Source organism: Oncorhynchus keta, chromosome 26 (genome assembly GCF_023373465.1).
Source record: "Oncorhynchus keta strain PuntledgeMale-10-30-2019 chromosome 26, Oket_V2, whole genome shotgun sequence".
NCBI lineage: Eukaryota > Metazoa > Chordata > Actinopteri > Salmoniformes > Salmonidae > Oncorhynchus > Oncorhynchus keta.
Window position 1 is genome coordinate 3,232,996 of NC_068446.1, and position 26,377 is coordinate 3,259,372.

The following is a 26,377-nucleotide window of genomic DNA, read 5'->3' on the forward strand; positions in this document are numbered from 1 at the left end:
GAGTTACTCTCGCTCTGTCTGACAGGTGGTAGGCTATTCCGCTCATCAAACAAGGCTCTTTATGCTGTGCCTGTGTGATAAATAAAATTGCAACTAAAATACAAACGTGCCAATTTAATTCCACACAATTATGAAAATTAACCTATAGACCAACAATGCAATAGAATGACTCGCAAATAAACTCAGTAAAAAAAGAAACCTCTCTTTTTTCAGGATCCTGTCTTTCAAAGATATTTTGTAAAAATCCAAATAACTTCAGATCTTCATTGTAAAGGGTTTTAAACACTGTTTCCCATGCTTGTTCAATGAACCATTAATGAACATGCAACTGTGGAACGGTCATTAAGACACTAACAGCTTACAGACGGTAGGCAATTAAGATAATTAAGGTCTGAAAACTTAGGACACTAAAGAGGCCTTTCTACTGACTCTGACATACACCAAAAGAAGGATACCCAGGGTCCCTTATCTGCGTGAACGTTCCTTAGGCATGCTGCAAGGAGGCATGAGGACTGCAGATGTGTCCAGGGCAAGAAATTTAAATGTCCGTACTGTGAGACGCCTAAGACAGCGCTTTAGGGAGACAGGACGGACAGCTGATCGTCCTCACAGTGGCAGACCACGTGTAACAACACCTGCACAGGATCGGTACATCCGAATATCACACCTGCGGGACAGGTACAGGATGGCAACAACAACTGCCCGAGTTACACCAGGAATGCACAATCCCTCCATCAGTGCTCAGACAATCCGCAATAGGCTGAGAGAGGCTGGACTGAGGGCTTGTAAGGCCTGTTGTAAGGCAGGTCCACACCAGACATCACCGGAAACAATTTCACCTATGGGCACAAACTCACCGTCGGTGGACCAGACAGGACTGGCAAGAAGTGCTCTTCACTGACGAATTGCAGTTCTGTCTCACTCGGGGTGATGGTCGGATTCACGTTTATCGTCGAAGGAATGAGCATTACACCGAGGCCTGTACTCTGGAGCGAGATCGATTTGGAGGTGGATGGTCTGTCGTGGTCTGGGGCGGTGTGTCACAGCATCATCGGACTGAGCTTGTTGTCATTGCAGGCAATCTCAACGCTGTGTGTTACAGGGAAGACATCCTCCTCCCTCATGTGGTACCCTTCCTGTAGGCTCATCCTGGCATGACAATGCCACCAGCCATACTGCTCGTTCTGTGCGTGATTTCCTGCAAGTTAGGAATGTCAGTGTTCTGCCATGGCCAGCGAAGAGCCCGGATCTCAATCCCATTGAGCACATCTGGGACCTGTTGGATTGAAGGGTGAGGACTAGGGCCATTCCCCCCAGAAATGTCCTGAAACATGCAAGTGCCTTGGTGGAAGAGTGGAGTAATATCTCACAGCAAGAACTGGCAAATCTGGTGCAGTCCATGGGGAGGAGATGCACTGCAGTACTTAATGCAGCTGCTGGCCACACCAGATACTGTTACTTTTGAGTACAGTACAGTTATGGATAAAAATAGATTGCCATATCAAATTCCTTATGTTAAGCAAACAAGACAGCACCATTTTCTAAATTGTATTTATTTACAGACAGCCAGGGCATACTCCATTATTCAGACATCATGTACAAACAGTATTTGTGTTTAGTGAGTCCACCAGATCATTATATTGACACGGTGTGTGAATTGGACAATATTGCTGGGGGTAAAAAAATCTGTTTTCTTTACGAATGTAGTAGAATAAGTTGTTAGAAATACAAATAGTAAAGTACAGATACCCCCAAAAACTTTACAGACAGACAGACAGACACAGCCCCAGCTACTGAACAAACCTGCACCAACTTTTGCTGAGGAGGTGGTGTGAAGTAACTAAGTAAAAATGCTTTGAAGTACTACTTTAGTAGTAGTTCCCCACCAGAAGCCAGGGTGTAGGGACCGGCCAGTGGAGAGGTTGCCTAACCTGTACACCTCATAGAAGACCAGACCAAACAGCAAGGTTGGGCCCACACTCCAGCCTTACAACCTTCATGCCTGTGTGTAGTATAGTTTTGAAATTGCTAGACTTTTAGTAGTTATCATGAGCACTTATTCAGTCCACCTATTCATAAGCATACATTCTTACTTGCATCCTTCATTTTCTACCACTGTCCCCTATACTGTTCTGGTTTACCTGAGACTAACAGGAAAAGTTCTACCAGACTGTATACATTACTGCTACTGCCTTTCACATTGTCCATCCAACACAAAGGCTATGGGCTAGGCAAAGGTGGGAGAGCCCAAACCCAATGCAACGTGGACTGCTGTGACAGCTTCTTCCATTGATTTGAGAGAAAAACATTCCTCAGAGGCATTTCTAGGAAAAATGTTCACTTGGGTGACAACCACTACCATTATGTAGTAACTGAAATCTGTAACTTTAGAATCAACAAATGTATGAATCAATAATACTACAGTGACATTGTATGCAATACATGCCAATACCAGTGTCCTGCTGATTAAATCCATGTTCTAGTATAGCAGCTGCAGTTATGTAAATCATTACCGAAGATGATCGTGAAAAACATACATGTACTGCATTGTACGTAGAGCGACAACAATTTGCTGTCCCAATCGGCTATTTAATTTTTTTTTTTTTAAACAAGGCAGTGGTTTCCAGGACAGATTAAGAATCTCTATAAAAAAAATATTTTAGTCCAGGACTTAAAAAAAAACGATTTTGCCTTTATTTAACTAGGCAAGTCAGTTAAGAACTAATTCTTATTTACAATGACGGCCTACAACGGCCAAACCCAGACGACACTGGGCCCATTGTGCGCACAATCACGGCCGGTTGAGATACAGCCTGGATTAAATTTAATCTGTCTGGGAAACTGGCCAAAATTGTCTGCAGTCAACAAATAGTCACCAAAAACAAAGTGTTTGTGTTTAAAGTATTTTTGGGAGACTGTTATTCATTTTAAAATGTTGCCACTTACTATAGGTATTTTTGGCACTACATACAGTGCCTTAATTGTGCCTTAATAATTCACACCCCTAGACTTTTCCCACATTTTGTTGTTACAAGATTTTTTTTGGGTCACTGGCCCACACACACAATACCCCATAATTCCAAAGTAAAATTATGTTTGTAGAAATGTTTAATTAATAAAAAGATGAAAAGCTGAAATATTCACATAATTCGCATAATAAATTGCATGGATTCACTAGGTGGGAAATAGTGTTTAACGTGATTTTTTAATGACTACCTCATATCTGTACCCCACACATACCTTACAGATAATTGTCTCAGTCCAACAGTGAATTTCAAACAAAGACCAGGAAGGTTTACCAACGCCTCGCAAAGAAGGGCACCTATTGGTAGATGGGTAAAAGTAATTTAAAAAAATAGACATTGAATATCCCTTTGAACATGGCAACGTTACACTTTAGATGGTGTATTAATACACCCAGTCACTACAAAAATACAGGCGTCTTTCCTAACTCCGGAGAGGAAGGAAACCGCTCAGGGATTTCAACATGAGGCCAATGGTGACTTTAAAACAGTTTCAGAATTTAATGGATGTGGTAGGAGAAAGCTGAGGATGGATCAACAACATTGTAGTTACTCCACAATACTAACCTAAATTGACAGAATGTAAAGAAGGAAGCCTGTACAAAATTAAATTATTCCGAAACATGCATCCTGTTTGCAACAAAGTCCTGAAAAAAAGTGTTATGTTTGGGGCAAATCCAATACAACACATTACTGAGTACCACTCTCCAAATGTTCAAGTATAGTGGTGGCAGCATCGTGTTATGGGTATGCTTGTCATCGTTAAAGAGTTTTTATGATAGTTACATTCTGTTTCTTAGTGTTGATGACTAAGCAGAGGCAAAATCCTAGCGGAAAACCTAGTTCAGTCTGCTTTCCACCAGACACTGGGAGATGAATTCACCTTTCAGCAGGACAATAACCTAGTTCAGTCTGCTTTCCACCAGACACTGGGAGATGAATTCACCTTTCAGCAGGACAATAAACTGGTTCAGTCTGCTTTGCACCAGACACAGAGATGAATTCACCTTTCAGCAGGACAATAACCTAAAACACAGGGCCAAATCTACACCGGAGCTGCTTACCAAGACGACAGTGAATGTTCGAGTGGCCGAGTTACAGTTTTGATATAAATCTATGGCAAGACCTGAAAATGGTTGCACCCAGAAAGACCAAGCTGTCATTACTGCCAAAGGTGCTCTTCTACAAAGTATTGAGTCAGGGGTGTGAATACTTCTGTAAATTCAATGCATGCATTTCATTTCCTATAAAATGTGCAAAATATTTTCTACAAACATGTTCACTTTGTCATTATGGGGTATTGTGTAATTCACAGAGTGAATTGTAACAATTGAATCCATTTTCAATTCAGGCTGTCACTGTGGAACAAGGCAGGCTGTATGAATACATTCCAAAGGCAGGGCCACCCCTATCATGATATATATATATATATATTTTACAAATATCTATTCAAAGCATTTATCCATAAGCAAGCAAAATATGAGTACAGCTAATATTTTTACCTACTTCCTTTACACAATAAAATAAACACTTTGGACCCCTTCAAAAACGGGGGTATTAAAATATGACATTTGTATCACAAATCAATATAAGGAGACCAAAGGAAAAATGTAAAAAGTTTTTACAAAAATGATCAAATTCATTTAAAAAAGTAGTGTGACCAAATGATGCAAATGTTCGATTATATCGTGTTTGTTTTGTCATGGTGAAGGCCCATAAAAACCTAATTGAATGGATATGCTATGGGAGCAGAGTTCAAAGTTCATTTCTTCTGTTGGATGTAATTGAGGTTGACATGTCGTCGTCCGTGGGGGAGTAGCGGGAAATGCTGACTGGGGTGCACCACAGAACCTGGGGCGGAGTCAAGACAAACAAGGAAGTCAAGTTAACTGCTGTAGGGGTATTTTTTTAAAGATTGAAGTGGTAAATTATTTCGATTACATTTAGTAAAAAAGTGTACTAAATGAGAGGTGGCATCCTAGCAGTACGTCTCTTGACCCTTTGTCCGTCTCTCGCTCTCCCTCTCTCCTCTCGCTTTCTGAGCCTCTTACTTTGGGACATGACGTGCTTGCCGGGTTGCGGGTAGCACCCGTTGCCCTGCTGGATGAACTTCTGTGGCATGCGGTAGGACGGGGACTGGGAGTAGTGGGCTGCGTTGCTGTGCTCCCAATTCCTAGAGCCCTGCTGACTCACCCCCCCAAACTGGGTCTGGTAGCCCGGATCTGCGGGGGGAGGGAGGAATGGAGAGGTCTTCAAATTCGGTACAGCAAAACATCCTTGGAATTTAAAACAAATAACTAAGCCAACTACAATAATTTGATAATATCCTTCTGTCCTAGCACCAGTTTTTTGTGAACAGTAAATTAAGTGTGTTGGCAAAACCACTGGTGTCTCTTACCTGACCACACAATCAGCACCGTTAACAGGGAAACAGACAGTTACTGCTAAAGACTCCCGGAACAAGGACAGAATCTGACCACAGTCAGACAAATAAACCAAGCCGTGGACAGACTGACACAGACAGTCAGACCTAACACAGACAGACAGTGCCACCCAGTGTGTACCTGACTTGCCCACAGTGCCATTAGCCACCAGTGCCCCTTGCTGTGCCAGGTGGTTGTGCCAGTGCCCATCCAGTCCCGGCCCTCCTCCCAAGCCCATGGGCCTCCCCGCCGGCTGGGCGAAGATGATGCTGGGGTCATTGAGGTTCATGGGGCTGCCACCCACCGGAGACCCCCCTGGGCCTGTGTTCCCATTCCCTTGCCCCGGGGCCTGGTGTAAGGGGAATTTTAGGCCGGGCGGGGAGGGCCCTTCGGGGCCACTGGAGGTCTGGAGGACGGGGCCATGGATGGGCCAGGAGATGGAGGGGTGGTGAGGTTGGTGATGGGCCTGGTGTCCCTGGGACAGGTGTGATTGGTGCTGGTTGTGGTGGGATGGCAGTAGCCCCAGAGCAGTGAGAGCTCCAGGGTGGTGGTACTGGCTTGGGTGGGTGGGAGGGAAGCTAAAGAGAGAGAGGGGAACCTGGGGATGTTGGGGCTGCTTGTGGGGTACCCCTCCAGCGGAGTTGGAGGTCTTGGAAGAGGAGGGCTGGGGGGAGCTGGAGGATTGGCTCGAACCCTGGGAGAACAGGGTGGGCTGAGGGGAATAGGGCGGAGTCTGGCGGGAATCAGACTGGACAGAGAGACCGAGAGAGCAGAGTTGGAGAGACAGCAAGGGAGCAGGAGGTAGTGGGAAAGACAGAAAAAAATAAAAATGTATCATACATACATACATGTATTGATAGATAAAGAAGCTAGCTGCAACAGTACTCATTCATTACATTTGAACATGGTTAGGGTGGCTAAGGGAGAGCGAGACAATTCCCTGTTGTACTCACACATTCGGAAGGTTGTCTGGTGCGTCCAGGGAGGTCCTGGGGAGGTTGGGGGATGGGGATGGACTGGGAGCTTACCATGGCTCGCACTATGTGGGAAACAGAGAAACCAACCACCACATACATCACTCTGTCCCACTGCTGCCCTGTGCTGGGCCGTACTAGTAATGAGAAAATACAGGTCTTTAATCATGAGTTAGTTACTGTAGACATAGCTGGTAAATACTCTTGCTGTGATCCACTAGCTCTACTAGATAGAGATTAGATAATAAATTATTATCCACTAGATAATAAATAAATAAAACATTGTGGACCACTCAAATAAAGTTGAGCTTCTAAACACAACCATAGTCAAACTTGGTACAGTATTTTCTTTGGCATCAGTTAATATACACTACGTCACCTGTACCCATTAAAAAGTAGTGCAAATAAAAGGACATTGAGGTGTGTGTGTGTACCTGGTCCCCCTGCGGCTTTCTGTCTAAGGTGGCGGTGCTCTGGGCAGTCCCGCCGTACATGACCAAATAAAAGGACATTGAGGTGTGTGTGTGTACCTGGTCCCCCTGCGGCTTTCTGTCTAAGGTGGCGGTGCTCTGGGCAGTCCCGCCGTACATGACCAAATAAAAGGACATTGAGGTGTGTGTGTGGTCCCCCTGCGGCCTGGTCCCCAGTCCCGCCGTGACCAAATAAAAGGCATTGAGGTGTGTGTGTACCTGTCCCCCTGCGGCTTTCTGTCTGAGGTGGCGGTGCTCTGGGCAGTCCCGCCGGACATTGACATGACCAAATAAAAGGACATTGAGGTGTGTGTGTGTACCTGGTCCCCTGCGGCTTTCTGTCTAAGGTGGCGGTGCTCTGGGCAGTCCCGCCGTACCAAATAAAAGGACATTGAGGTGTGTGTGTACCAAATAAAGGACATTGAAGTTGTGTGTGTGTACCTGGTCCCCTGCGGCTTTCTGTCTAAGGTGGCGGTGCTCTGGGCAGTCCCGCCGTACATGACCAAATAAAAGGACATTGAGGTGTGTGTGTACCTGGTCCCCTGCGGCTTTCTGTCTGAGGTGGCGGTGCTCTGGGCAGTCCCGCCGTACATGACCAAATAAAAGGACATTGAGGTGGTGTGTGTACCTGGTCCCCTGCGGCTTTCTGTCTAAGGTGGCGGTGCTCTGGGCAGTCCCGCCGTACATGACCAAATAAAAGGACATTGAGGTGTGTGTGTGTACCTGGTCCCCTGCGGCTTTCTGTCTAAGGTGGCGGTGCAGTCCCGCCGGGCAGTCCCCTGCGGCTTTCTGTCTGAGCCTCTGGGCAGTCCCGCCGTACATGACCAAATAAAAGGACATTGAGGTGTGTGTGTACCTGGTCCCCCTGCGGCTTTCTGTCTATGACCAAATAAAAGGACATTGAGGTGTGTGTGTGTACCTGGTCCCCCTGCGGCTTTCTGTCTAAGGTGGCGGTGCTCTGGGCAGTCCCGCCGTACATGACCAAATAAAAGGACATTGAGGTGTGTGTGTACCTGGTCCCCCTGCGGCTTTCTGTCTAAGGTGGCGGTGCTCTGGGCAGTCCCGCCGTACATGACCAAATAAAAGGACATTGAGGTGTGTGTGTGTACCTGGTCCCCCTGCGGCTTTCTGTCTAAGGTGGCGGTGCTCTGGGCAGTCCCGCCGTACATGACCAAATAAAAGGACATTGAGGTGTGTGTGTGTACCTGGTCCCCCTGCGGCTTTCTGTCTAAGGTGGCGGTGCTCTGGGCAGTCCCGCCGTACATGACCAAATAAAAGTGGCCTGGTCCCCCTGCGGCTTTCTGTCTAAGGTGGCGGTGCTCTGGGCAGTCCCGCCGTACATGACCAAATAAAAGGACATTGAGGTGTGTGTGTACCTGGTCCCCCTGCGGCTTTCTGTCTAAGGTGGCGGTGCTCTGGGCAGTCCCGCCGTACATGACCAAATAAAAGGACATTGAGGTGTGTGTGTACCTGGTCCCCCTGCGACCAAATAAAAGGACATTGAGGTCTGTCTAAGGTGGCGGTGCTCTGGGCAGTCCCGCCGTACATGACCAAATAAAAGGACATTGAGGTGTGTGTGTACCTGGTCCCCCTGCGGCTTTCTGTCTAAGGTGGCGGTGCTCTGGGCAGTCCCGCCGTACATGACCAAATAAAAGGACATTGAGGTGTGTGTGTGTACCTGGTCCCCCTGCGGCTTTCTGTCTAAGGTGGCGGTGCTCTGGGCAGTCCCGCCGTACATGACCAAATAAAAGGACATTGAGGTGTGTGTGTGTACCTGGTCCCCCTGCGGCTTTCTGTCTAAGGTGGCGGTGCTCTGGGCAGTCCCGCCGTACATGACCAAATAAAAGGACATTGAGGTGTGTGTGTGTACCTGGTCCCCCTGCGGCTTTCTGTCTAAGGTGGCGGTGCTCTGGGCAGTCCCGCCGTACATGACCAAATAAAAGGACATTGAGGTGTGTGTGTGTACCTGGTCCCCCTGCGGCTTTCTGTCTAAGGTGGCGGTGCTCTGGGCAGTCCCGCCGTACATGACCAAATTCACCACACTGGAAACAGCGACGCTCCCGTGGCTCATGATCGTCTCCATCCTTGACATCCTCCTCTTTTTCGTTCTCCTTCTTCTTCATCCCCCTTTTTGGACAAATGACACACACACACACACACACACACACACGCGCACAGAAACAGAAGATTAGTTCAATCAAACATGGAAACACCACCCAACACAGGTTCAAATAATATATACTATGCCTGTTGCAATAGAACCAACATACAAAAGTACAAACCGGTGACACCTGGCACTGCAAACATGCTAAAGCAAATGTTCAAAGTATTGAAAATGTTTGAAATAGTATTTGAACCCAGGTCTGCACACACACACGCACACACACACACACACACACACACACACACACACACACACACACACACGTTCCCAAAAAAACTCACTGATGTTCTCTCCCCGTGTACCTGCGTCTTTTGGGGCAGTCCTTCATGTAATGACCGATCTTGCCACAGATCCGACAGCACCTGTCATTAGGTGCAAGTTCCCCGTCCGTGAGCACCTTGGAGTCAAAGAAGTAGTTCTGTACCACAGGAAGAAAACATCGTTAGACATGAGAACAGACTTTACTTAAGACAAATGGAACCATTTGATACGTGTGCATAAATGCAACTCAGTGTCAAGGCAACAATGCCAATAACTTACAATGCGTTTCGGAGAGCTGATCTTGGATCAGGTCCCATTCTTACGCATTGTCATTTAAAAAGGCAAAAATGAACCTATACCAGCACTCATATACTCTTAACACTCTGTTAATACAGTCCTATATCTAATGTGTGTCATACCGCCTCTATGCCAGGCTGGGGGTAGAAAGGAGTACCAAACAGCTTCCTGCCGTTGATAAAGGCCTTCATGATGAAGTTAGTCACTGAGGAGAGAGGGGGGGGGGTGTTAGCGACCACGATCACTGAAATACTAGAGACAACACAGAATTGGCCTCCTAAGGATTACTTCAGGACACATAGTTCACTTACTTTTGCGAGAAACTCCAGCACCAAGATTGTGATTCAAGTCGAAGGGATCTAAAAAAAAAAAAGTCAAAAAGTCAAGTCATCAGTGATCAAATTGGTCCTTTCCTCATCACAACCATGTGACTGAGAAGGATGGTTTCACTACCTTCGATGGCGATGCACTTGGAGGTCCACTGCTTCTCGAAGGCGGTGAGCCGTTTCCTCTGGCGGATGCTGATGACGAGCTCCTTAAAGTCAAACTCTTCGGTGTAGAACCTGAGCAGGCCCAGCCACAGCTCCCCCACAGTCTCGCGGTTCTGCGGAAGCGCTGGCAGACGCTGACGCTACGGGGGACGTCAAACAGATGGTGAGCTTTATTATATTCAGAACTTTTAGAGAACGCCTTTTGACTACAATGACTAGTAAGCAACAACGAAAACATCATTTAGGAAAAGCAGGCATGTAGGATATTACATTCAGTAGTGTTGATGACCAAACCACTCACCAGTTCCTCAATGTCATCAAAGAAGAAAGCATTCCAACCATCCACCATCCTCTGCGGTACAGAATGTCCATCAAAGACCTAAGAAGAAGACCAACATTGGGTTATTTCCTTAAGTTTTTCATAAATGCTTTTACAAAAAGTCTTTCGGCATGTTCTGTTGGCTCCTTGCTGTCCCCAGTCCACCTGACTGTGCTGCTGCTCCAGTTTCAACTGTTCTGCCTTATTATTATTCGACCATGCTGGTCATTTATGAACATTTGAACATCTTGGTCATGTTCTGTTATAATCTCTACCCGGCACAGCCAGAAGAGGACTGGCCACCCCACATAGCCCGGTTCCTCTCTAGGTTTCTTCCTAGGTTTTGGCCTTTCTAGGGAGTTTTTCCTAGCCACCGTGCTTTTACACCTGCATTGTTTGCTGTTTGGGGTTTTAGGCTGGGTTTCTGTACAGCACTTTGAGATATCAGCTGATGTACGAAGGGCTATATAAATAAATTTGATTTGATTCTGTTGGTGTGGGCTACGTCCATACAGACAAGCTACAACAGTAACCACTTTGGGGTTGTAAAAAGGGGAAGTGAACAGTACCTCTTGGAGAACAGGGATGACAGGGGGCTGTCTCTGCTGCAGGAAGTAGAGCACCATGAGGATGTAGGCATAGGATGACAGACTTCCTCTGGACGCGTCACCTATGTCACAGCGCTTCGCAAACACCTTCATGGTGTATCCCAGGAACTGTACGCGAGGGTCCAGGGCAGCGTAGGTAGCCAGCATTCTGGTGTTGTGTTGAGCCTGGAAGAGGACTGATGCCAATGAATCCATACAGATGCATGCATTTAATTGCTTAACCTCTTGGGTAGGGGGCAGTATTTTCACCTCTAGATGAAAAACGTGCCCAAAGTAAACTGCTTGTTAATCAGGCCCAGAAGCTAGGATATGCATATGATTGGTAGATTTTGAGAGAAAACACTAAAGTTTCTAACACTGTTAAAATAATGTCTGTGAGTATAACAGAACTGATATGGAAACCAAGGAAAACCAAAGGACAAACCATCCAGGAGAAAAAATTGAGGTCATAGGATTTTCCAATTGTTTTCTATGGGATACCCTTATTATTAGGAACCTGGTTGCAGTTCCTATGGATTCCACTAGATGTCAGCAGTCTTTAGAAATGGTTCAATGTTTTTTTTTTTTTGAGAAATGAAGAAGTAGTGCTATTCATTGTAAGTGTCACTCCAGGTGGACTCCACTGTTTTGATGCGCGTGAACTGGAGCGCGCTTCACGTTGTTTTTGTCCGGTATTAATCTATTATTTACGTTTTAGGGTACCTGAGGTTGGATTAGGAACATTGTTTGAAATGTTTGGACCAAGTTCATATAGGTAACTTATTAGACACTTTGTGGGCGAGTTGACACCGGTGTATTTCTTAATCAAACTCAACAAGTTTGGGGTGGCAGCGTAGCCTAGTGGTTAGAGCGTTGGACTAGTAACCGGAAGGTTGCGAGTTCAAATCCCCGGGCTGACAAGGTACAAATCTGTCGTTCTGCCCCTGAACAGGCAGTTAACCCACTGTTCCCAGGCCGTCATTGAAAATAAGAATGTGTTCTTAACTGACTTGCCTGGTTAAATAAAGGTAAAAAAATAAATAAAAAAATAAATGGACATTTTTGGGACATAAAGAAGGACATTATCGAACAAAAGGACCATTTGTGATGTAACTGGGACCTTTTGGAGTGCCAACAGAAGAAGATCTTCAAAGGTAAGGCATGAATTATAATCGTTATTTCTGACTTTTGTGGCGCACCTGCCTGGTTGAAATCTGATCTTCATGTGTTTGTATGCGGGGCACTGTCCTCAGATAATCGTATGGTTTGCTTTCGCTGTAAAGCCTGACACAGCGGCTGGATTAACAATAAATTAAGCTTAATTTGGATGTGTAACACATACAAGAATGTTAAATATTTGAATTTGGTATTTTTGAATTTCGCGCTCTGCAATGTCACCGGATGTTGGCCAGGTGGGACACTGTCTCACCTGCCCATGAGTAGTTTTAAGCTGGTACGCAATTATGTAGATAATAGAAACTTAGCTTGAGTTACAAAAGGACCTGTTAACCAGTGACTGACGCTTACCAGTCGGTTTACTCACCAGAGTGTTGTAGAGGCTTATGTCTGCCTCCAGTCCGCTCTGTCTGTGTTCAAACTTCACAATAGGCACTTTGGCTGTTGTGATAGGCAGGATGTTCCTCAGACCTGACATGGGAAAACACAGGTTAATCAATCACCAAGTCACAAAATATGACTGTCTAGTCTGTACTCATAGCAAGCAGTCAAAGTAATGTGCTGTGGACAAACTGGTCTCTTACCTGTGTGTTTCTTTAGCACCTTGGCTAGGCCTTCGATGATCTCTTTGCAGTTCAACTTCTGTTAGTAGAGGTAGACATATTTACATCTCAGAATGACTAGGGAGATGAGATCAGACAAAGAGCTGAAGGCTTAGTTTAAAATTGTCAAAATGGGTGCCGGTCCAGTGAGTTAATGTACCTCTGCTGTATCATGGCCCTCCAGGGTCATGCAGATGTCCAGGTCGCTGTCACGGAAACCAAAGCCGTTCTTGGAGGAGCCAAACAAACACAGCTGGGCATTGTCTGTAGAATGATATCACAGATGTTTTATATTAACACCCTGAAGTGGAAGTTCTGTATTCCTTTACACTGCTGTTCTCAGCTGTTAACATCTGCAACTCAGTTGTTATCTGTACGTGCCATTGTACTCCTTTTGTATGAACCTCTCCAGACTACCCAGGATCTGCTCTCTCTTCAGCTGCTCTCCAGGGGAAGGAGACAGCTCATCTACAAACACAGACATTTAACAACAAAAAAACAGGAAAATAAAAATGATATTTAGCGTGCTTGAGTATTCCCGTGTGTGTTATTTAAGTATATATATTGTTTTTAACAGTGTATGGTTATAGACACCCGTCTTCGCTCCATAATATAGAAGGGGCGGTAGGGTAGCCTAGTGGTTATAGAGTTGGACTAGGAACCGGAAGGTTGCAAGTTCAAACCCCCGAGCTGACTAATCTGTCGTTCTGACCCTGAACAGGCAGTTAACCCACTGTTCCTAGGCCATCATTGAAAATAAGAATTTATTCTTAACTGACTTGCCTGGTTAAATAAAGGTAAAAATAAAAATATGCTGGGACAAAATCTGGATAAAAAAAAAAAAAATCACTCAAACTCCTTGCAAGATGGCACAAGGATGATGAACAGCGGACGACTTACGGTAGCAGAGTCTACAAAGGCCATCCAGAATGTCTCTGAAGCGGTCGGTCATGGGCGGCAGCGGTTTGAGCTCGATCTTCTTGAAGTCCTCAGGACACTCGTCCTTCAGATGGCCATCTCTCTTACATGTGCTGCACACGACTGTAGGAGGCTGCAGGGGGGGATAATCAAATAATAAAGAGGATTGACCTGTTGGAAAGCAGAACCTGTGAACATTCAAAATGACCAGAAACTCATTAAGATAAAACCTGAAAACTATGGTAAATGCTTTCTCATAAACGTTAAGCCAAATCCACAAGTCAAACTATTACACTTATGGCAAAGGAGTTCTGGAAATGACATAGATATACAACATGTGCTGTCAAATCAGTTATAGAATTTACGTTGTCCATTGGAAAACAAGTGTTACCTTTCCGCCAGTGAAGATCATTCTGTCGAAGATATAGTGCAGGTCCTCTGGTGCAATGTGTCCCTGCTTCTCCTCCTCTTCATCCCTATCCAGTAGGCCGTTGTGGGTTGAGGCGGAGCAAGGCTCCAGAGCGGTGCCAGGCTCTGCTACAGCCCCATCCGTTGGAGCCCCCCCCCCACTAAGGACCAAGTCCATAAGCCCGCCATTCAATGCCCTCTCCTCCTTCTCCTGAGTCCGCTCAGCCCGTTCCTCTTCATCACTCTCACTATCCTCCTTCTGACCTGTCTCAGAGCTCTGACTTTTCCCTTCATTCCCATCGCCCTGTCCACCTCCACTCTTCTCAGACCCGTCTTCTCCACTTTCGCCTTCCTGCCGCTTCATGCCCTCATGTTTGGTTGTATTCTTGCCTCTCTGCCACTCCACGGCGTTCCGGTCCTTGCTCTGCGGGCAGGCAAAGTATTTGTAGGCGGTGCGGAAGCGCTCCTGGATGTACTCAAAGACCATTTGACTGTTGAGGCTGCGTGCGACGTTCCTCTTCGGGGCAAACGGATCTGAGAGAAGAGGAAATGGAGGATGACGACTTGAAAAGGTGGTAGTGGGGTGTAGAAACTAACTGAGAAATCTGAAAAATAAAAAAATAAGAGGTCCTTCTGACCTTTCCAAACCCCAACCTATTAACCCCTGGTACTTCAACAGGCTCATTGAGGGAGACAAATAGTCATGACAAAATAGGTAACAAAGGAGGAGAGCTAGTCACACACAAAGATGTATTGTGTAAAACAAACCTGATTGTCCGTCATGTAGAATACAATGACATGTCAGCTCTATTCAGTACGTTTCTATCGTTTCACCCGTCCGAATACACCCCCATTCAGCGCTCTCTCCCCTCCCCCTCTCTGTCACTCACCCTCGATTGCCAGCCTGCGTCGGGGCCAGTTCTTCATCTCTCGCGAGAGAAGTTCTTTGAGGCGGATGCTGATGATGTGTTCTTCCAGGGCGAACTCCAGCGTGTAGAACCTCAGCAGCTCTAGCCACAACTGGCCCAGGGAAACACCCGTACCCAGGTCCAGGGATAGACGCGTCTGGGGAGGGGACAGAGAGTGGGAAATGCACTATGTCAATGACATCGGCTTAGTTCAGGAAGCGCCATAAACAAAAACAAAAAAAAACATTCTGATTCTTGAAAGTCATAGTAACGGTCACGTTCTCTCCTCGTTCACGTCCCTTCATGGACTGTGTACTTCTGAAAGTTGTCATTAAGTGTTACCAAAAGACTGGTGTCTTCTCTCTTATGCAAAACAATCTAATAAATCCATAAAGGGGAGAGTGAGCAAGTGTACACTTTTTGGGAAAAGTGAAGAACTTCAGAACTCGATCATAGTGCGAGTGTGCCGTTGCAGAGCCGGTGAGTAGACCCTCCCCTCCCGGACTACTCACCTTCCCCGCTACATGCCGGTTCTTCACATCAGGTTTCTTTTGCTCAGACTTGGCCTTCCGTCCTTCCCCCCTGCCGTCCCCCCGTCCCTCTGTACTGGGGGATCTGTGCTCCCACCCCACAAATATATCCATCTCTATCCCCGTCAGATGGTACTCGTCCACATGCTTCAAGTCAAAGCCTTCCATCTGAAACAGAACACGACATAGCTTAGCTATCAACAACAGAAAAGCCAGCAACATGTTATGACTTGTCACTTGAAAGTCATTTATTACCTTCAAAATGTGCCTGTCACAATGGCGACCAGTTCTATTAAAATAATCAAACGCGTCACAAAGAGAACGATGTCCACTCTAGTCATTATATTTCTGTGGTGTCACCTACCCAGTAGCCGAAGTAGACAGGGAGGATGGGCTCCCTGCGTTGTTGGAGGAAGAAGATGACCATGAGAGAGAAGGAGTAGGAGGGGATACCCCCTTCCGCCTGGCAGTCAATGTGGCACAACTAGATGAACAGAAACAACCAAATATAGAATTGTCTCTGGTCAGGGGCGGTTGGGGTCATCAAAACAACTAAAGCTACAGTATGCAAAGGGTATGTCGAGCATATCATATCATTGACTCATTTACAATGAAACCCACAGACAAATACAGTCATCTTTAAGAACTGTTGGCATGAAGAGGTTTAGGTTCAGTCAGCAAAGGCCTGAACATTGAAAAAGTGTAATCAAAAGCACTAGATAGATACCATTTACAGCATATGATGGCATACTATCCATTAAAGAGAACGTCCCCCAGGACAGCCTTACCTTAGCCCAGAGGCGGAAGGCCAGGACCAGAGGCACCAGTCTGGGTTCCAGTCTAGCCAGGGCAGCCAGGTGGTTGGTAGTGAGGCAGGCTACGTCATTACCTGCACTCACCGTGCACAACAACCTACTGTGGAGACAACAAACTCATCAGGGTTGTGTTCATTAGGCACCAAACGGAAGAAAACTGACTGAAACAGAGAGGGGCTACCTGAAAAAAAACTCATGTTTTGTTTTCTGTTGCAAAATGTATTGCTGCAATGTGCCCAGGAATGAAAACCATCCAGCAACCAGTAACTCAGAGGAGATTTCAAACAGTAGTATGTTGTAAATAGATAAAAGTGTAGAGCTAATAGAAAACGGCAGAGTTGACATTCCACTGACCTGTTGACGTCTCTGCAAAACACAACCGGATCTTTGGCGTGAAAGTCAGACTCCACCTCAGAATATTCAGCTGTAGAGAGAAAGGTGAACATTCTTTCACTGCTCCCAAACTCAAAGACAACAACATCATCTCCTAGGCGTTAAAACTAACGTGCATTAGTTATCAGGTTTTCTATAAAATGTTCTCGTTTCACAGCAACATTCTTCATTTGAAAGAGGTTAATATGGACTCTCCAGTCCAACACAGAAGTCAGTACAGCTCTACACTTCCCTGCTCTGGCCTGTGGGCTGGAACAAAGAGCTCACTGACTCTGCCTGGTGCCACAACACAATCCTCCTTGTGCCGAATCTACAGTCGCTCTCTACACCGACAGTGTTTATTCATGCAACACTCACTGCTGTTCTTCAGGATTTCCAGTACTAGTATCAGCACATCTGGTTGGGTCATCTGGAGAGACAACAACAGCATGACATTTGTTAGTCAGGGTCGGCATCAGTTGATCATATTTCAATCAAATGCATTCATTAGGGGTGTCAATTTGGTGAACTCGGTTCGGTCCTGTTAAATGTGTTTTGCAGTGTCCTGTTTAGAAGTCCTATTATTCACAGGTACTTGGATCCTCCTAACTAATAAGCACTAGCCAAATCAGTTAAATCCTATCCAAGACAATCACGTTGAATCATCTGATACAGACTGACATTGAGGTGATGACGCAAACCAAGGCTGTGTCCCAATAGTCTCGAATAGCCTCCTCCCACTTTACATTTACATAACTTGCATTAGTGGTTAGGTGAGAACACAACGAAGACTTACAGTGGAGGGGTAGGTGACGTCAATGTTAATGTCACTTGTCTTGAAGGCAAATCGGGTGAGACAGGAGCCGTAGAGCCGAAGGGAGCAAACTGGATAAGAAACAACACCAAAAGCCATACATTAAACAGCATTATACATGATTCAGATCATATAATCTCCCTACTAGTGTTGACACGATACCAACGTTTCACTCATCATACGATAGCAGGACAAGTATCACGATACCGTGTAGTATCGCGATACCACTAGGAAAAATGTCAGTGGCCTTAGCGTCCTGTTCGCGCCGTTCACCAGACAGACGCCTGTTCCCTTTTTCAAAATGTTTTGAACAGCAGACACGACTAAAATGTACCAATGAACAATCCTTCTGAAGAATTAATGCTCAGTTTGTCGCGCGCACATTACCGTACCACGTATCGCTAGCAGCATTTTTGTCAAATAATGATTGTTATACTAGCTGTTTAGGGAAAGAAATTAAAAAAATAAAATACTAGCTGTTTAGGGAAAGAGCTTGTGAAATTATACCATGATCTAAGTGGACTAAACTTGAAATATAAATATTAGCTGGCTACTCACTAGCATCTGGGATTGTGCCTGAGAGACTGTTCATGAGTCGGCTGTTTATTTTATGCCTGTTACATTATTAGTGAATGTGCATTGTTCTGTATAAATGTGTAACAAAAAGGGCATTTTTATAGACAGTGATTATCAGTGATTATTGCAACAACAAAAAAAAGCAGGTACAACTATTTTGATAAAATATTTAAATTATTAGTGGGTCTTATGGTTGTGGAAAGCACATAATTCGACCTGGGTAGAAATTCAGTGTATTTGACCATTAAATTGTACAGGAAAAAAAAGCTTCTTTAAGAGAGAATATTTTGTTTGTTGATATATATCGTGAACCGCCCATAAATTAAAAAAAAATATATATATATATATATAGATGAGTTTTAGGCCATATCGCCCAGCCCTAATATCAATGCATAATGATCTGCATGTCATTGTGGCAGTAAGGGGAAAACACAGGGAGCGCAGACTCCCAGTTACACAAATAAATGACCAGCTGCGGTTGCACAGCGTTCACCCATTCAGACTTTGTAGATCAGAGGCCTAGATGACAGGGAGGAGACAAAAAGGATAGGAAGAGTTGGTTACCTGAGAGGTGCTGCTGGATGATCTCCTCCATCCTGTCGACCACTTCCTGTCGCACCAGGAAGTCCTGCTCTGAGATGCCGTGTTGGCTGGCCGCCCGGAGGACGGCTGCGTCAACGGCTCCCAGCTGGGCTGGAAAGGGGGCAGGCAGCGCCCGCAGCTCATTCTCTTCCTGCTTATCCTAAAACAGTTACAGCACAGGGGAGAGGGACAAAGGCAAAGTGAATCCAAATACCCAATGGCCCTGTCTAATTGACTAGGGAGAATTCTGGGGGATAAACACACACACACATCAATAAGCTCCACCTCAAGTAAACATTTCCACTTCTAAAATGTCGTAAAAATGGAAATAGCCGCCTAGGTTTCCCTTCTAAGTTACACTACACATCAGTTGTCGTCGGAGGACATGATAATTATGACAAATTAAATAAAAGTAGCTTTTTCTCTCACCGTGATGTTCTTCTTGTGTCTTTTCTCCTTGATGTGTTTGTGTGCCCCCTGTATGTTCTCAATGTGTACAGAACACAGCTTGCATAGATACTGGAAGTTAGGGTATTCAGGAGACGGCTGTGGAGGCGGAGATAGAGCAGTGAAACCGATCGCATGTAAGAGATGATGACATGATAGTGCCCCACCCCTCTGCCCTGTAGACATGGAAATCTTAACTCTACGTCTTGAGCTGTTGACTATTAGCATTGAGACAGTTTTACGTGGTGATAATTCTAATTAACCAATTACAAGTTGATAAGACTTCAACATTAAATGCACTTTGCATTGTGGTTTGAATACTGCAACACAGAATAAAACAATAGAAATCCCATGATGGTAGTGACAGACCATTACTGCTTATCCCTTATCCATAATTTATTCGCATTACTTTAATAAAATATTTAATTGGATGACCATTTATTCCAAGTCCTCATCTCTATAGAGCTGCTGCCTATGCTGTCAGACAAAAATCACAATTTGATAAGTTCTTCAAAGTAAAAACGGCCTACTTTTATGACTGCTGAACAGGCTACCAACTATATCAAATCACTTAGATTATGCATTTTCAAGTACACCTTGCAAAGCAACTGCTTTCTACTCCTCTCATGTGTTCTTTTCTCTCTGTGACAACTAGGTCTCTGTGTCTGTTCCACATAGACAAGGAAGCAGGCGTGCAATGGATTATGCTCATTGTAGTTAATTACCCAATTTTCTCTGCTATACTATGTCAAATATTGGGCTGTTGGAAACTACAACTCCCTACCATATTGCACAGTTCGGCTTAATCTGATTTATCTCTACAGAAAATGAACATCGAGCTGACAGGAAAAAAACTAAATGGAATTAAAATAATTGACCTTCTTGGTGACAGGGGGGCAGTATTGAGTAGCTTGGATGAATACGGTGCCCAGAGTAAACTGCCTGCTACTCTGCCCCAGATGCTAATATATGCATATTAGTGGTATTGGATAGAAAACCCTCTGAAGTTTCTAAAACTGTTTGAACGATGTCTGTGAGTATAACAGAACTCATATGGCAGGCGAAACCCTGAGACAAATCCTACCAAGAAGAGGGGAAATCTGAGGTTTGTAGTTTCACTTAAGTGATTGCCTATCCAATATGCTGTGTCTATGGGGCCAGATTGCACTTCCCAATGCTTCCAGCAGATGCCAACAGTCTTTAGAAAGTTGATTGAGGCTTCTATTGTGGAAGGGTGTCGAATAAGAGCTGTTTCAACAATTGGACTAAGCTGAGGCAAATCAGTTGTTTACTGCAGGTCACACGGGCGCGCCGTTCCTTCTTTTTCCTCTGTAATGAATACGCTATTGTCCAGTTGGAATATTATTGAAGATGTATTATAAAAAGGTTGTAAACATTGTTTGACATGTTTCTACAAACTGTAATGGAACACGACTTTTCGTCTGAATTTTGCGCTCGCGCATTGTGCCTTTGGAATAGTGAATTAAACGCGTGAACAAAACGTAGGTATTTGGACATAAATATGGACGTAATCGAACAAAACGAACATTTCTTGTGGGAGTGCATTCCAACAAAGATCAGCAAAGGTAAGTGAAGATTTATAATGCTATTTATGACTTTTGTTGACTCCACAACTTGGCGGATAACTGTATGGCTTGTTTTTGTGGCTGAACACTGTTCTCAGATTATTCAATATTGTGCTTTTGCCATAAAGCATTTTTAAAATCTGACACAGCGGTTGCATTAAAGATAAACTTTTTCTTAACTTCTTGACGCTACCCATCCCTTTAGCGGGATAATTGTCATCAACAACCGCTGAATTGCATAGCGCCACACAAATAATATTACTAAAAATATTTATATTCATGAAATCGCAAGTGCAATATAGCAAAACACAGTTTAGCATTTTGTTAATCCACCTGTCGTGTCAGATTTGGAAAATATGCTTTACAGCGAAAGCAATCCAAGCTCTTGTGTAAGTTTATCGATGACTAGACAAAACATGATTGAACACCTAGCATCAAAGTAGCTTGGTCACGAAAATCAGAAAAGCAATACAAAATGTATCGCTTACCTTTGATGATCTTCGGATGTTTTCACTCACGAGACTCCCAGTTACACAATAAATGTTCCTTGTTCAATAAAGATTATTTTTATATCCAAAATAACTGTTTGGCACGTTATGTTCAGAAATCCACAGGCTCAAGCGATCACGACAACGCAGACAAAAATTCCAAATAGTATCCGTAATGTCCACAGAAACATGTCAAGCGTTTTTTTATAATCAATCCTCAGGTTGTTTTTAAAATAAATAATCGATAATATATCTACCGGCACTGTCTCTTTTTCAGTAGGAGAGGGAGAGTCAATGGCTGCCCCACTGTGTTACGCAAGCAAAACTCAGGTTTCGCCTGCAATATCAGTTCTGTTATACTCAGACAATATTTTGACAGTTTTGGAAACTTTAGAGTGTTTTCTATCCCAATCTGCCAATTATATGCATATTCTAGCAGATGGGCCTATTTTTAAAAACATAAAAATAGTGCTCCCTAGCTGAAAGAGGTTAACCGTCAGTTAGCTGCTTAAAAAATCAAAAATAACCAAAATGTTGGTTAATCGCTCAGCACCATCAGACCGATCTAACTTGAGACTGAAGCTGCCTTAAATGTGCAATTGTGTTCATAAATTCCAGTAACTGATACAGACAATACATACAGACAACAGTTGACTGATACAAACTGAGGTAACTTATTTTCTCTCCTCACCTTGACCAGTCTGTGTATGTAGTCTCTGTAGAGGCGCTCCTCAGCCTGTCTGAGACCCAGCTTCTGCTCAGAGGTCATGTTTCTACCCTGACCACGCTCGTTGACCTCTGACCCCACCACAGTGACCTCCAATGCAGGCTGCCCTGTGCCCACCACAGCACCAGCCTTCTCACCTGCAAACACAGACAGGCAGAATATCAAACAGCTGTAGGAAACAAATATTTTGACCAAAAATAGTTTCCATGGTAAAACAAGAGGTCTCCAACAGAGACTTATTATAGCGGCTAATGACTCAAACATTAACCTATAGTTATGTAAAGTATAGAATAACTCACCCGGTGACTTCTCCTTCAATGGACTTGTCTTGGTCTGTAAAGTAAGGCCTTCTTCAGATGAAGTGGCCACCATACCTGTGGCTCCTGTGTCTCCACCTACACCAGCCGGGCTGCATCCTGTAACCAACGAGGGCCCAGCATCACCCCTCTGCTGCCGCTGGCCTTCAAGTCTCACCTTCCCCCTCTCCCCAGAGTTGGTCCTACCAGGTGGCCTACGAGGCTTCCCTCTCCCTGGGTTCTGAGGGCTGGCAGTGGAGGCTCTGCCTGTCCCACAGTTACTGCCTTGGTCCTTATGCTCTTCCCTGGCTGCGGTAATGTGCTCCTTGCTCCGACAGGCAGTGGCAGGCTTGGGGCACTCTCTCTGGGCTGGAGTCTCTTTCAGGGGCCTGGAGCTGGCAGAGGATGAAGCTTTGGCTCCCTTGGCCTCGTTGCGAGAGGGCTTGACTGATTTTAATGGGCTTTTTGACTCCTCCATGCCTCGATCCTGTCCTCTCCCACTGCTACTCTGTATTGAGGATGATCAGGGTCTCGTGAGGCAGCTCGTCCAACGAAAACCTGGAGAGATTAAATGCATTCATTGTTGGCATTACCTACATTTACCTTAGAAGAGCAATAGCCTAAACTATTATTATATACTAAATAGTAATACTATCAAATCATATATTGAACTAATTGGGTATTGATAAGAGGAACTGAGAAAGTAGACAGTGGCAAAACCTTTGCTGCAATGAAGTCCCAAAGGCCTGATTAAACAAGAGTGCATCTAAGCTAGGAAAATATATGGTTAGTTGGACCAGTTCAGAAAAAGGTAAAATTATAACTAGCTATGTTCATTGCAAAGACACATTATTACAATATAACAAAGGGCGTAGTTAACGCTAGTTGGTTAGTAGCTGCTTTTAGCAACGCTTTGCGTTTACATACACTAGCATTGCATCCAATAGTATTGGGTAGCCCAAAAAGCCAGAAGTTAACAAAAGATGCAGTTAAAGACACGTGGGTCTGTTGTAGACATACTAACCTCATATCAAAATAATAGTCCTGCACTATTACATGGACGAAAAAGGAATAACTTGTGGGGGACTTTTATATTGACATGAGGTAACCAGAGAGGAAGTGGTTCTACAATAGTCCCACGTTTGGAAAGTCCGTTTAATAATACTGTAATGAAACAGCGGGGAGTAGGTCTCGAACCCTCGACCCCCGGCGCGCTATCGACTCTGCCGCTTGAGCATGCTTTTGCCGCACAGTCGATAGCGCGCCGGAGCTCGGGCTCGAGACCTGCTCCATTGTTTCATTACACTTACAATATCATCCCTATAACTTACATTTAGTTTCAAATTCAATGTTTTCATAATGTCCAACCAGCACAGTAAGTTTAAATTATTATTTATTTAATTTAACTACGGGCTTCCCGCGGACAGTTTTCTGTGCAACCCAATACAATTCAGAGCAACGCTAGTGTATGTAAATACACCCGCGTTGCTAAAAGCATCTAGCTGAACAAAACCATGGCTGAAGCACTTGTTTATTAAGAAACCAAACCAAACCACATCGCGAAAGGGCCTTCTCGCACAGCGAGACACCCTGCAGAAGCAGCAAACTAAAATGTATTAAAAACGGCTCGAGACAAATACATATCCGCCAGCTCGCGCACGGACTTCCTTGCTCGCGAGCAAATGTTTTTGCTAACGACAGCTACTTAAGTCAAAGTAGCTGCTAATACATGGCTGGCTAGTTCGCAAACTAGACATATATCCGCTGGCGGCTTAGCGTTTCTATTTTACAATTGTTTTACTAGCTAGGTACTCTATAAAACTGATGCACGACAAAATAGTCAAAACGTCCACAAATAATATCTAATGCCTTACTGTAATATGCAGGTTTTTAGCTGAAAATGGACCTAGACCGTATTTATCTTCCTGTTCAGTATATTGTTTTTCTCATCTACGGCCCCGATCAACACAGCAACCATAGACGCCATGTTAATCCCTCTACACTTTGTCTTCTTCCATGAGGTTTAACCGCGGTTGTCATCCAATAAATGTTGCATTACCGCCACCTACTAGACTGGAGTATAACTCCCTTATTCTTTGCTTAAAAAACAATACCCTACCCTACCATTTAACGCTACACTCACTAAAAAAAATAAAACACCACCCTACTCCCCTATCTAAATATATTTAGTCCTACTTCAGGCCAACAACCTGAAAGGATGGGACACCACCTCTTAACACACCATGTAACTCTTCTGAGGTCAAATCTCATATACCCAAATACCTCTCTGCAGCTGCCACCACAACCTCAATTTCTCTGCCACTTATGTTCCATCCCTGCAGTAAAGTTGATAACCATCGCTATAAATGCTAAAAATCCAATCTTACTGAAACATACAGTACCAGTCAAACATTTGGACACACCTACTCATACAAGGGTTTTAATTTTTTTTTTTTACTATGTTCTACATTGTAGAATAATAGTGAAGACATCAGAACTATGAAATAACACATATGGAATCATGTAGTAACCAAAAAAGTGTTAAACAATTCCGAATGTTTTTTATATTTTGGGTTCTTCAAAGTAGCCACCCTTTGCCTTGATGACACCTTTGCACGTTCTTGGCATTCTCTCAATCAGCTTCACAAGGAATGCTTTTCCAACAGTCCTGAAGGAGTTCCCACATATGCTGAGCACTATTTGGCTGCTTTTCCTTCACTCTGCAGTCCAACTCATCCCAAACCATCTCAATTGGGTTGAGGTCGGGAGGCCAGGTCATCTGATTGTGGAGGCCAGGTCATCTGATGCAGCCCTCCATCACTCTCGTTGTTGGTCAAATAGCCCTTACACAGCCTGGAGGTGTTTTGGGTCATTGTCCTGTTGAAAAACAAATTATAGTTCCACTAAGCGCAAACCAGGTGGGATGGCATATCACTGCAGAATGCTGTGCTAGCCATGCTGGTTAAGTGTGCCTTGAACTCTAAATAAATCACAGGCAGTGTCACCAGCAAAGCACCCCCACACCATCACACCTCCTCCTCCATGCTTCACGGTGGGAAACACACATGCAGAGATCATCCATTCACCTACTCTGCGTCTCACAAAGAGACAGCGGTTGGAACTAAAAATCTCTCATTTGGACTCATCAGACCAAAGGACAGATTTCCACTGGTCTAATGTCCATTGCTTGTGTTTCCTGGCCCAAGCAAGTCTCTTCTTCTTATTGGTGTCCTTTAGTAGTGGTTTCTTTGCAGCAATACGACCATGAAGGCCTGATACACGTACTCTCCTCTGAACAGTTGATGTTGACATGTGTCTGTTACTTGAACTCTGAAGCATTTATTTGGGCTGCAATTTCTGAGTCTGGTAACTCTAATTAACTTATCCTCTGGTAACTCTGGATCTTCCTTTCCTGTGGCGGTCCACATACGAGCCAGTTTCATCACAGCGCTTGATGGTTTTTGCGACTGCACTTGAAGAAACTTTTAAAGTTCTTGACATTTTCCAGATTGACTGACCTTCATATCTTAAAGTAATGATGGACTGTCGTTTCTCTTTACTTATTTGAGCTGTTTGTGGAAATTTGTGGAGTGGTTGAAAAACAAGTTTTAATGACTCCAACCTAAGTGTAAACTTCCGACTTTAACTGTATATACAGTCATTAAGACTCGTTTTTCAACCACTCCACAAATGTCTTATTAACAAACTATAGTTTTGGCAAGTCCATTAGGACATCTACTTTGTGCATGACACAAGTCATTTTTTCCAACAATTGTTTACAGACAGATTATTTCACTTATTCACTGTATCACAATTCCAAGTTGACATACACTAAGTTGACTGTGCCTTTAAACAGCTTGGAAAATTCAAGAAAATGATGGCATGGCTTTAGAAGCTTCTGACAGGCTATTTGACATCATTTGAGTCAATTGAAGGTGTACCTCTGGATGTACTGCAAGGCCTACCTTCAAACTCGGTGCCTCTTTGCTTGACATCATGGGAAAATCAAAAGAAATCAGCCAAGATCTCCAAAAAAATTGTAGACCTCCACAAGTCTGATTCATCCTTGGGAGCAATTTACAAACGTTCATCTGAACAAACAATATTACGCAAGTATAAACAC

General features: G+C 44.3%; 1 protein-coding gene and 1 long non-coding RNA gene across 11 annotated transcripts; one reads left to right on the forward strand and one right to left on the reverse strand.

Moving 5' to 3' along the window:
* Window positions 1-1,535: 1,535 nt before the first annotated feature.
* On the reverse strand, window positions 1,536-24,269 carry LOC118358833 (terminal uridylyltransferase 4-like). Of its 9 annotated transcripts, none has more exons than XR_008079925.1 (30): window positions 24,129-24,269; window positions 22,258-22,812; window positions 21,923-22,095; window positions 19,140-19,256; window positions 18,693-18,870; window positions 17,535-17,623; window positions 17,117-17,168; window positions 16,721-16,790; window positions 16,340-16,466; window positions 15,916-16,035; window positions 15,534-15,719; window positions 15,004-15,178; window positions 14,097-14,647; window positions 13,688-13,838; window positions 13,169-13,255; window positions 12,948-13,051; window positions 12,770-12,827; window positions 12,553-12,656; window positions 10,992-11,195; window positions 10,405-10,482; window positions 10,066-10,243; window positions 9,924-9,971; window positions 9,735-9,817; window positions 9,336-9,472; window positions 8,857-9,017; window positions 6,400-6,485; window positions 5,588-6,194; window positions 5,075-5,245; window positions 4,031-4,874; window positions 1,536-3,906 (listed from the first exon to the last, which is right to left on the reverse strand). XR_008079925.1 is itself a non-coding variant. In XM_052480050.1 (29 exons), the coding sequence occupies exons 2-29, from the start codon at window positions 22,730-22,732 to the stop codon at window positions 4,786-4,788; spliced, it is 4,638 nt and encodes a 1,545-aa protein (XP_052336010.1). In that variant the 5' UTR covers window positions 22,733-22,812; window positions 24,129-24,269; the 3' UTR covers window positions 1,536-4,785. The 9 variants fall into 9 exon arrangements, 7 of the variants coding, with proteins under 7 accessions (XP_052336010.1, XP_035592659.2, XP_052336012.1 ...); XR_008079924.1 differs by having other exon boundaries at window positions 1,536-3,969; XM_052480050.1 differs by having other exon boundaries at window positions 1,536-4,874; window positions 9,357-9,472.
* LOC127911977 (uncharacterized) lies at window positions 6,861-8,609 on the forward strand. Of its 2 annotated transcripts, none has more exons than XR_008079927.1 (4): window positions 6,861-7,034; window positions 7,892-8,123; window positions 8,201-8,350; window positions 8,461-8,609. It is a non-coding gene; the product is annotated as an uncharacterized LOC127911977 (long non-coding RNA). The 2 variants fall into 2 exon arrangements; XR_008079926.1 differs by having other exon boundaries at window positions 8,201-8,256; window positions 8,461-8,603.
* Window positions 24,270-26,377: the final 2,108 nt, after the last annotated feature.

Coding starts and splice junctions, on each gene's coding strand:
- LOC118358833 (XM_035736766.2), bottom strand. CDS start 22,732: ATGGAGGAGTCAAAAAGCCCATTAAAATCAGTCAAGCCCTCTCGCAAC. Junction 19,257..21,922: donor ACATACACAGACTGGTCAAG/GTGAGGAGAGAA, acceptor CCGCCTCCACAG/CCGTCTCCTGAATACCCTAA. Junction 4,875..5,074: donor CAAGCACGTCATGTCCCAAA/GTAAGAGGCTCA, acceptor ACTCCGCCCCAG/GTTCTGTGGTGCACCCCAGT.